Below are 11,989 nucleotides of genomic sequence, written 5' to 3' on the forward strand. Positions count from 1 at the left end.
AAAACTAGTACTAATCTCTAGAAAATCTGTGTTTTTCTTCGCATCTCAGCGTTATGTTGGATGAAGATTCGAGTAGTCCTTCCTTCCTTCTCTCTCCCTCATCGTTTGGGGGCCCGAGTTGGCCTGTAAATTGGCCCGTTGGCCGGGTTAGAGATGGGCCAATATTAGTTATATATTACATTTTTCAATGCTGGGCCCATCAACAATCATGAAGCCCATTAACTGGGATTTTGACTTTTGACTGGAGTTAGATAAACAATTGGCATCAGAGGGAAGAATCGATGTTCGAAATCGAAACCCTAATATTCTTTCTTTTTAAGACAAATTCTCGATGAAAATTGCTCTAAATTTAAAGGTGCGATCTCTAATCCCTTTAAATTCATCTCTCTCATTCAAAATCCTGACAAATTCGACTGTTTTTTTTCCACCATTTCTGCATTCTTTATATTTAATTTAATTTATTATATGGTTCTCTTTCAATTTCAAACCGAGCTTAATAACTCGTCGAGACATCTAAAACCCTAATTGTTTATATCTGATTTTATAGTTTATCATCTCTGGATTTAATTAATTACCGAATGTATACTTGTCATGAATCATGATAATTCGAAGAATCTTTAAAAGCATCCCTCCTAGAACCAAAATGATTTTGCTACTCAGTCACCCATCTATCTTTCCTGTTTTTTCTGAAAAATCCTTTAATTTGAGCAAAAACCCATCTTTCAATTTCATAAAAAGCCGATCTTTTTACAGTAGTAAGCCTTACTACATTGCAAAAGCCCCAATTTCCATGTCAAAACCGTCATCTAATTCTTCTTTCGCCGCTCGAATTTCTCGCTCTGCACGAACCGAAGCACAAGAAGTACTATTTGATTACCTACATTGCACTAGAAATTTGCATTTTATGGATGCAGAGCATATCAGCAAGAATTCTCCAACTTTCCTTGAAAATCTTATCTCTAAGGTCGACAATGAGCAAGAAATCACTCGGTCACTAACCCGATTTCTTCGCTACTACCCGATTAATGAGTTTGAACCCTTTTTTGAGAGCTTGGGTTTGACACCATCCGAGCTTCTATACCTTCTTCCACGTGATCGGATGTTTCTCAGTGACGATGATGTTCTACTTGAGAACTTTCATGTTCTTTGCAATTACGGGATACCCCGTAGTAAGATTGGTAAGATGTACAAGGAAGGGATAGAAATGTTCAGATATGATTATGGGGTCTTGGACTCGAAACTTCGGGCTTATGAAGAATTGGGTTTGAGTAAGCCCACAGTTGTTAAGTTGGTCATTTGTTGCCCAACGCTTTTGATTGGTGGTTTAAATAAGGAATTTGTTCTTGTTCTCGAAAAGTTGAAGGGTTTAGGTATTGAGTATGATTGGATTAGAAGGTATCTGTCGGATAAAAGCACATATAGTTGGAGTAGAATGCTTGAGATGATGAGTTTTCTTGAAGAAATGGGTTTTAGTAAGAAGGATATGTGGAGTTTATTTAAGACACATCCTTTGTTCTTGTTTGAGGATTCTGGAAAGAAAATATATGTTCTGGTTGCATTGCTAATCAAAGTAGGTCTCAAGATGGAAGAAGTTTTGGTTTTGTTCCTAAAATATCCTCGAATCCTTGCTGGGAATTTTGCAAAAAATCTATGGCAGGCCATGCATTTCTTGTTTGAGATTGGGATGGAAAGGGAAGACATTGCAAAGATCATTTGTACTCATACACAAATTCTGGGTTCTTGTTCTTTGAAAAAACCTAGAACGGTTTTGTCGAAATTAAATATGGAACCAAATGAGTTGTGTGAAATAATAAAGGTAGACCCAAATAAGTTGATCAGTTTGGCTTCACGATCGAAGATTACTAGTGTCAAGAAAGTAGCCAGTGAGGAAGGAGGGCATCTTATGGAGAAAACCATGTTTTTGTTGAGTATAGGGTACACTGAGAACTCGGAGGAGATGGTGAAGGCTTTGAAACAGTTTCGTGGCAGAGGAAATCAGCTGCAAGAGAGGTTTGATTGCTTGGTGAGCTCGGGATTGGACTACCATGTTGTCTCCAACATGATCAAAGCGGCCCCTCCAGTGCTGAACCAATCCAAGGAGGTTATAGAGATGAAGATCAATTATCTAGTGAACCATTTGGGTTTTCCTTTACAATCCTTAGTAGCATTTCCAACATATTTGTGTTATGATATAGAGAAAATCAAGCTTAGATTTTCAATGTATAAGTGGCTTAAGGAGAAAGGTGCAGCAAAATTGAAGTTGGCCTTGAGTACGATTCTTGCATGCTCAGATGCTAGATTTGTAAAATATTTTGTAAATGTCCATCCAGAAGGTCCGGATGTATGGAACAGATTAAAGAAATCTTCGTCTTCAATCTAATGGTAATGTTCTCTATATTTGACACGATATCTTGAGTGTGCGGTAAGCACATTTGTCTATCAAAATGTCAGCACTTGTTGATTTGGGTATGCGGCCGCACCATTTTTTTTCCTTAGCTGGACAATATTGATAATTTATTCACAATATCTGTGGCGAATAAATTGCAGCTAGAAGGGTATTTTCAACTGATCTTACCATGTAAAGAAGCAGAGAAAGAAGCATCGAGGGAAGGACTAAAGCTTGAAAGATCCATCCAATTGATTGGAAGGCAAATCCATGTGATATTATGAATTTTTTCTCCAAGAAGTTGGCATGTGGAATCTATTTTGTTCAACTCTACAATGTTATCCACACCTTGGGATGATCAAATAGTGACTCATATGTTCACTCAATGGGCAACAAAGTACTGCAAGAGTGGTGCCTGGTTCAGACCCTCTGGTCATGGTTGATGGAAAACATTCACATGTAATTGTAAGTGGCTATAATTTTCTTTTGCTTTCTTGTTTGTCTTGATGTATCTTACCACCCCCAAAAGAGTAAAAGTTCTATTCATTAGCTCTCAAATTAACAGCTAATTAAAGTCAAATGTTTTAAATTAGTAAACCTGGTTAGAATTATACACTCTTAAACAAGATTTCCATGAAAGATGGAACCAAATTCGAAGAACTCCATATACTTGTTGAAAATGGGAAATCCTTGAAACTCCATGCCTTGTGAATTAAAGAGCTTAGAAACCTCATGATACAGAAAAGGAAAGTTGGCTTCAGTTAATATGATCTTGATGGTCGAGATTCATAGTTGGTCTAAGCTCTTCTCAAAATGTAGAGGTTTTTTTACGAGGACTTTATTTTTTGGCTTGGAGTCTTTTATTTATTGGGAGTCGGATGGCATTGTTAAGGCTATTCTTTTCATGGGAAGTTTTTCCTCTGCTTTTGTCAGTCCTTTGTACTTGCTCTTATATTAATAAATTTATACTTATTAAAGAAAAGGGTGTCGCCCCCAATAGGTGATAAATGAAGGGAAAGTTGATTGATATGGTTTGGATATGTGCAACAAAGACCAATAACAGCCCCGTTCAGAAGGAATGTGCAAGTTGAAGGTTCTAAAAGAATAGAGGAAGATCTGAGGTAGTGAAAGCTGATTGAATGCACTTGAATTAACATTGAATGGAGATAAGGGTTTGATGATGATTACTGTAGATTTTTTTTTTTTTTTTTTATAGTAACAATGTGAGTTAGCAACATGTATTTCTTTTAAGAAGTATTTATGCTTAAAATGACTGTTTTATGCTGAAGAAATAAAAATTTCTTTGGAAAATTCAATTCCCCATGCAAGAAGCACTCTGAAATCATTGTGTAAATTAAATGAGAAGAGTAGGCCATTTACGTAATTAACTCATGTTCAAAGAACACCTCACAATATTCAGAAGCCCTTCCTACTCTTATTTTTAGGTTGCCTTGGCCATTAAGAATTCCCACAGTTTTCATTTCCCCTTATTCATAACTGAAAATCCTATCAAAACCCTCCAAAGCCTCAGAAGATTGAGGCCGTGAACCACAATGGAACTTCAAGAATAACTTGATGAATAAAAGATTAGTGGTTGTAGGCTTTTCAATCTCTGATGGTTCCAATTTGAAACTGTGGTTTGGGGACAATTTGATTCTGGGACATATGTGGTTCTTGTGCTGTCTACTAGATGAGGGTTAGCCAAACTTCATTTTGTTCTAAATTGTAGTTGTATGTTATTTCGATGGGAATCTAAGATTTCAGCGGTTCTATTATTTTAAAATGGGACTGGGCCCATATTTTTTAGTTGGAGGGTCAATCCCAGTTGACCCTTCAAAAATAATCTGTTGTTCAAGATTTAATATTTTTCCCAATAATTACACGGATTACCTTAATTTGGCAAGAAAGCCAATGCAGTTGTGTTGATTTCATCATCAATGAACATGTGATTGTGAGTCGTTAATTTTCATATATGAGAATTGGCTGAATCTTAAGTGATTATAAGGTTAGATTGAACTTGTAGAAGATCTAGGTTCAGATACAGGATCTTTGCCTAATAATACTACAAAACTCATTTTATACTTGTTCATGATTCCATCTTTTGCAGGTTTCTTTACCTCTACATGGCAGTTGGGGCAACCTTATTTATTAGTGTTATTGTTTTGGATGTATAGTCTCACCAGCATTTTTATGTATTTTTTGCTGGCAAAAATCTTTTGCCAGACCAATTTCTTAGGATCGATGAGTATTCTGTGTTCGTGCCCATATCTTGTCTTGGCTGAACTAAGACTTGTAATGTTTATGTTCTTTGATCTTAACTGTAAAGGGTTCATAATTCCAATTTGTTAATCACACAGCTCTATGGATGTCTTCTCTTACGAACTTAATTTTCCAAAAATCTCACTTAAACTCTTAACATGCAATGTCGACTTCGTTTTCATCATTAGCTTGTGAAAGCCCAGAAAACAGAGTAAATATGAACCACCGACATAACAGGCAATTTGGAGGCGAAGATTTAATGCTGCTTCAAATTTCCCTTGTTTATGAAATATTTTACAAGTTGGCTGAACTTTTGCTGTTCTGCATGTCATGGCTTTTTTATTAGCTCTTTACTTGAATATTTTGAACTGAGTATCGCATGATAGAAGCGACATTGAGTTTATCTTCTATTGTGGTTTCCAGAGACCACTTACCTACAGAGGAGAGTCCAATCTGCTGGAACACTTGTCCAAGTTTCAACCAAAAAGCAGATGACCTAAATCTGATGATAGATCATAGAACATGAGGATGTGTATGTTGCATATGATAGTATCGAGCATAAATCACAAACAATATACTTCTTTAAATCGTGATAAGGGACTTAATGAACCTGTTATCTTCTTTTTTCATTTACCGTATATCACTACCATATACATTTGCTTGTATTATTTACCTATTTTTTCTACTTTTCTTTTAGATCAAAACAAAGTGATGTATTAAATGGGTATGAATACATCATCATCATAATCATTGTCAAAGCCTATTGGAGCTGCTCCATTGGGATAATTAGTTGAGGTCCAACAAATGGTGGGTGCAAATCAACTTCACAGGCATTGAGTCAGATCCTTCTTCATTTTTTTCTTCTTAAATTGGTAAATGCAGAATATGTTAGGCATTGAGTCAGATCCTTCTTCATATTTTTTTTCTTAAATTGGTAAATGCAGAATATGTAAATGCGGTCGAGAGACAAAGAAGATACAACAAAACAATATTCCAAAGCTAAAGAAGAGACCAGATCCCACCTACTTATGAAGTCCTCAAAGAAAACTCCCCTAAACTCCTTAAACGAATCACACTGAAAAAAAAAAAAGAAAAAAAGACCCATCACAGACATCATAACATATTGGAGAATGCCCTCCTAAAAAATCTGGCGATTTCTCTCTTTTAAAATTCCCTAACTTATAGCAAATGGAAGGAAGCGGTCTTCTTTGCTATAGATGAAATCCAAACCCAACGCCTCCCAAGATTCGACTAAGCTCTGCACAGACCTTGGAAAACAACAACTGATTCCGAACAGTGCCAAGAAATACCCCATACTTCGTGTGCAACCAAGCAATGTGAAGAAAGATAACCCACCGACTCCCCATCCCTTCAACACATGTAGCAAAAGTCTGGTATGCAGAATCCTTTCCGAATCAGCACATCCATTGTTTGAAGTATGGGAGACAGAGTTCTTGCAATCATTGTAATCACTGATATTTCCAAAGTAATCTATAGTACTAAAAAAATAGTAATGATTTAAAAGGATACATGAGGGCTTTGATTTGTAAGATATGGTTTTTACTTACATGTATTAGTTGACATGGGGGAATACTAGACTTCATAAACCTGTTTTTCCTACTTTAAACCCAAGAAAGCCATCTTTCTTCTCAACCCAACTAATCCCAGCTTTCTTACTAATCCCCATTTCCCTCATCACATTCCTCACATTCTCAACCCATTCCCACTCTCCATCTGCTGCATAAATATTCGATAAAGTCACAAAACCCCCCGGCCTCTTCAATTCCATCCCAAGAATTCTCTCCGCCATATCCTTAGCCAAGTCGCTTCTTCCATGAATTCTACATCCATTAAAAAACGCTCCAACGATAGAATCATTAACTTCCATAGACATCTCCTTCACTAGTTCAAAAGCTTCTACGAGCCTTCCTGCACGGCTCAGAAGATCGACCATGCAAGCGTAATGCTCTTTACACAACTCAACCCCATAATTTTCCCTCATAGACACAAAAATCTCTAAACCTTTATTGACCAAACCGGCATGGCTGCACGCTGAAAGAACGTTAGTGAAAGTGACTTGGTTTGCATGCACTCCTCCTTCTCGCATTCTCCCAAACAATCGGATCGAATCATCAACCAATCCATGCTTCCCGTAACACCCAATCATGGCATTCCATGTCGCGACGTTCCTTACTACGGTCTGATCAAAAACATTTCGGGCATCTTTCACACTCCCACATTTAGAGTACATGTCGATCAGTGCGGTGGCTACGAAGATATTGAAATCCAGTCCCATTCTATAGATAAGTCCATGAACTTGTTTCCCTCTATGTAAAGAGCCAATCGATCCAAATGCGGGGAGTAGTCCAGCAATGGTTACTGGATTTGGTTTAAGTCCTGAAGCCATCATTGTTCCAAACAATGCCATAGCTTCAACATTTCGACGATTCTGCGTAAAACCCGCAATAATTGCATTCCAAGTAACCAAATCAGGTTCAAATCCTACTCTTGTCATTCTCGAAAAGAGTTCTAAAGCTCCATTGCAATCTCCTCTCTGAGCATAACCCGCTATCATCGCGTTCCAAGTAAATTCATTAGGTTCCAAGCCTTCCAACTTCATTTCCTCGAAAAGCTTCAATGATTGATCGAATTTCCCTTGATGAGAATACCCACAAATCATCGATGTCCACGACGCAACATCCCTCACACCCATTTGATCAAATAATTTACGAGCAAAATCTAATCTTCCACATTTACAATACATATCTATAAGAGCGTTCCCTACGGAGACATCGGATTCGAAACCCAATTTGTTTATTATGCAGTGAAGTTCCTTTCCTTTCTTTATATCCATCAAACCCACACATGCTTTCAACACGAAAGAAAATGTGAATTTGTTGGGAGAAGTCCCGTATTCTTGCATTTGAGAGAAGTACTTAATGGAATTTTCACAATGACCTTGAAAAGCAAAAGCTGAAATCATCCAATTCCATGCAAAAACAGTTGGTTTTTGCATGGATTGGAAGAGTTTTATTGCTGATCTCACATCTCCACAACCAGCATAAACTCCTACTAATTTTGAGTTTAGAGAGTCGATTTCCATTTCCATATCGATTCCAGTAACTAATAAGTGGGCATGGATTTGCTTGCCGGGTTGCAAAGCTTTCCCTTTCATGCAACCTTGCAGCAGTGTCAGTGTCCCCAAACAGTTATTTTTGGGTGACATAATTAGTTGGTTTCTCATTCTATGCTTGTGTTACAGCTATTTTGCATCACAGCCCCATTGTCAGCATGGGCGGCGCCAGGATTTTGCCCATGTGGGAGCAGCCAAGAGTAGAAATCTTTTGTGGTGCAAGTAAGATTGTGAAAAATATAATTTGTGAGGGTAATAATGGCTGATTTTTTTATCCGATCTCCTAAACTCTGTCGTATTAACTCACTAATCTTTATACTTTGAAAATTCTTACGAGAGGAGGGGGTATTAAGAGAAACTCAATAAGAAAAGAGAAGATACACTCAATTTCTCTCCACCATGTTTGGATTGACAAGCGAGAATTTGGGACAACTTTGAAATTTTAAAATATCTTAAAAGAGATTAAGGGTAGAGTTGGAATTATAAAATCTTTTAAAAGGGTTTTTCTTCATTTCTCTCCTCTTCTCTCCAATTCTTTTCTTTTCTCTCCATACTTAACAACAAGAGAAATGAAGAGAAACTCATTTATTTTCTCTTCTCTTCATTTCTTTCAATCCAAACACAACATAAATCCACCCCTGATTGTCACTTTCTTAGTAAATTCGTGCATTATAAAAGCAAGTAATATACAAACCTATAAAAGAATTAGGAATACATCTTATTAGTCTTAATATTACAGAGGACAAAATTCTAACAACTTGAAAAAAAAAATTTCACAGTTGAATTTTAGTTTTAAATTTGAGAGTTCGATAGTGATCCATTTTCAACACTTTGGATTAAGCTAATATATATGGGAAATGTTCAACACCCTAAGCTTTACCCTACATTTTAACAAACGTGTTTTGTCCTACATGGGTTAGAAGTTTTGGAATGGGCTGATTTTTTGTGAGGATGATCTCTATGATTAGAAGATCATCCTCACCAAAAATCAGCCCATTCCGAAATTTTTAGCCCCATGTTTACAAGTTGAAAAATCGTAGGCCGTCCATTTTTTGTAAATAATTTTTGATGGGGTTACAAGTTTTGGAATGAGCTGATTTTTGGTGAGGATGATCTCCTCACCATAGAGATCATCCTCACCAAAAATCAGCCCATTCCAAAACTTCTAACCCATGTAGGACAAAACACGTTTGTTAAAGTGTAGGGTAAAACTTAGGGTGGGGAACGGGACCCAATATATATATGTTCTTGATTTACCAATTTGATAATCCATGTGGGCCTAATGTTTAAATCTTACTAAGTTAGTTATGCTAGTTTGAATCATAAAGTAAGGTTTGTTTGATAACACACTTGATAAAATAAGGGAGTTGTTTGCCAGTAATAAATCTCTCTTAATTATTATATGATAGTGGATGCGGTACGGGGTGAGGTGAGTTGAAGATGATGGTAGTTTAGTAATTTTTAAGTATCATGCAGCGTTAGATACATGTAAGTTAAGGGGGCGATTGATTGCGCTTCAAAACGCGGATTTTCCAGCGTTTGCGTTAAAAAACGGCGTTTGACGATATTTTGCGCGTTTGATAACGCTTTTAAATGCCGCGTTTTGAAATTTTTAACGCGATTTACGAAATATAACCGCTGTTTTGAAAAGCGCACAAGAGACGCTTCGCGCAATCGCGTTTAAATGCAGTCAAGTGAAATGACTATCATACCCTTCAGCATTATTAGAAATTACTTCTTATGTCCGCGATATTTACTTCGTTCATCAAAAGGGTTTTTCTTACCCATCAATTTCCTCAGCAGCAGTCGACTGAACTCATCGACGACGACCACCACCAGCACCGATCTAACATATCGACGACGCCGACGACGACGCTAACTTCATTCAAGCGAAACCCATCAACGACGACGGCGGTTAAACCATTTGAAATGTAAAAAACCATATCGATCGACACCTTTCATCGTTGAACTCAACCCCGATCAAGACAGCGACGAAGATCGACGGCATTGACGACCCCGTTTGCTATCGACGGCATTGAAGACGAAGACTCGAAATCAATCCCTCCGTCTACCCCTTTTTCCGATCGGAACCCCTTTTTTCCAATCTCTGTGAGCTCTCTCTCTCTCTCTAATTGATTTCAATTTTTGTGAATAATTCTTGCCGAAATTTGTGTGAATGATTCTTGATGAAATTGTGTATTAAAGCTTGGATTAACAGAAAATTTTCTGTTAGGGTTCTAATTTCTTGGTAGATTTTTATTAAAAAATATTAGCTTAATAGAAATTTTATTTGTTAGAAATTAATAGAAATTTTATTTGTTAGAAATTTTAATACTGAGCTCTTTTACGTCCAAAGTTTCTGTACTTGAAATTGGAGTAATTATAATGTCATTCATGAAGTTCCTAATTAACTAATTTTCATTTTTTTTCCAACTTATTTTCTTTTCCATTTTAATATTTTTCCATTTTCCATTTCTATATTATGGATAAAAGTGACAAGTTTGATGACTCATTGGATATTGTTTCCAACTGCCTTTGCTCCATGTTTAAATTTTTTTGCTTCAAGTATGATATTTTTAATAGACCATGTTTTGAGCTTGTAACTATAATCAATGTGGAGGAAGTTCATAAAATTATTTGTTTAGTATCAAAACTTAAAGAAACTCATCTTACAGTTATTGAGACGTTAGTTGTTAAAAAAAAATTGATGATTTTAGTTTTTTATTTTTCAGTAATCCAACTATCATTAATCTGAACAATTTTCTACTTTCTAAACTAGGAGTAAAAATTAAGATGATTGTGATTTTTTTATTTGACCATTGATTCCCCATAAGTTTGAGTTGGATTTTTAATTTTTATCAACCCGTGTTTGTATTTAGGAGAAAAATAGTTTGAGTTGGGTTTTTTAATTTTTATCAACCTATGTTTGTATTTTGGAGAAAATAGGATTACTTCAGATTTGGCATTGATCTTTGAATAGTAGGTGGCATGGTCCCAAAACTTTGTACAGTACTTACATTACTTTCTAATATAGACTCAATTGCTTAGCCAAGAAGAAGAAAGACAACAATTCAAGATAATAAACATTATGATATTTGAATTTTAGTTGATGTTTAAAGTAATTTTTTTTACTTGAATGGCAAATTACAGAACTATGATAATTGAATACCCTTCCACTTGCCTTTGAGTAATTTGCTTGAGATTATAATATTCGTAACAGAACTTGTTTGAGGTTGTAGCTAGATTTTATTGAATGTGGGAGTTCATAAAAATAAAAAATAGGGTTTTTATGAGGCTATATTTTTCTGTTTTTGAATGCTTCAAGTTTGATGCCAATGATCTCAAGATTGTACAATTTGAAATAATTTGAGTGAGCTTCATTCAAAAAGCAAACAAGATGCAGAATTATGGCGGAATTATCTATATGGTTTGTTTATTTTCGTTGGGATTAAATAAAAAATTAGAAACCTTGGGTATGATGTTAATTTAGGAAACTTTTAGGAGTTTGATATTAATTGTTTTACATCCTTTTTTGAGGACTATATGTAATTTCTCACCAAATAGTTCTAATTTTATGAATTTATAGAGTTGTTTCTTTCCTGGTTCAATAATTTTGGAGTTGAAAATTGTCTAAAGTGGTCTTCTTTCTCTGTTCAGCCACTTTAGAAGAATCATAATTGTTGATAATTTATTATATTTATCTATATTTAGTGTAATATATATTTATAGGGGTTTTTAGTAATTTTTGATGCATTCTGCGTACATTATGTTGGATTGTGTATTATGCAGGTATTTGTTTATCAGGAAAATTTTATATGTCTATTTTTAAGAGGAGATGCTGCCGAAATTTTTATAGAATTATAAAATTTTCTATAATTTTTTATAGATTTATAAACATTTTAAAATTAAAATAATTATTTTTTTAATTTTTTATATAATTTTATTATATTTATATATATATATTTAGTGTAATTATATATGTATAGGGGTATTCTGATAATTTTTATGCATTCTGGTTGCATTATCAACCTTAAGGGCATTCTGGTCATTTTACCCTACTACAGCAATTTTAGAAGCTGTATCAAACAGTCCACAGTCAGATTCTAGTCAACAGCACAGCAGTTTTTAAAAGCTCTATCAAACAAGTTTTTCAGCTTTTCAGATTCTGACAGCAGATTCAGACAGCAGATTCTGACAGCAGAAGCTGACAG

The 11,989-nt window shown here is 35.4% G+C and overlaps 1 protein-coding gene and 1 pseudogene across 5 annotated transcripts; one reads left to right on the forward strand and one right to left on the reverse strand.

The window, feature by feature from the left end:
- Positions 1-245: 245 nt before the first annotated feature.
- On the forward strand, positions 246-5,446 carry LOC147381605 (transcription termination factor MTEF18, mitochondrial-like). Of its 5 annotated transcripts, none has more exons than XR_015174464.1 (2): positions 246-2,851; positions 5,069-5,446. XR_015174464.1 is itself a non-coding variant. In XM_086430198.1 (2 exons), the coding sequence occupies exon 1, from the start codon at positions 599-601 to the stop codon at positions 2,378-2,380; it is 1,782 nt and encodes a 593-aa protein (XP_086286324.1). In that variant the 5' UTR covers positions 246-598; the 3' UTR covers positions 2,381-2,382; positions 2,548-3,380. The 5 variants fall into 5 exon arrangements, 1 of the variants encoding a protein (XP_086286324.1); XR_015174463.1 differs by lacking the exon at positions 5,069-5,446 and adding an exon at positions 3,387-4,738; XR_015174462.1 differs by lacking the exon at positions 5,069-5,446 and adding an exon at positions 4,494-4,738.
- Positions 5,447-5,621: 175 nt separating this feature from the next.
- LOC147381606 (pentatricopeptide repeat-containing protein At5g59600 pseudogene) lies at positions 5,622-8,023 on the reverse strand (annotated as a pseudogene).
- Between the last annotated feature and the right edge of the window lie 3,966 nt (positions 8,024-11,989).

Source organism: Akebia trifoliata, unplaced genomic scaffold (genome assembly GCF_017979445.1).
Source record: "Akebia trifoliata isolate Shusen 1 unplaced genomic scaffold, ASM1797944v1 Contig00341_ERROPOS679206+, whole genome shotgun sequence".
Taxonomy (NCBI): Eukaryota; Viridiplantae; Streptophyta; class Magnoliopsida; order Ranunculales; family Lardizabalaceae; genus Akebia; species Akebia trifoliata.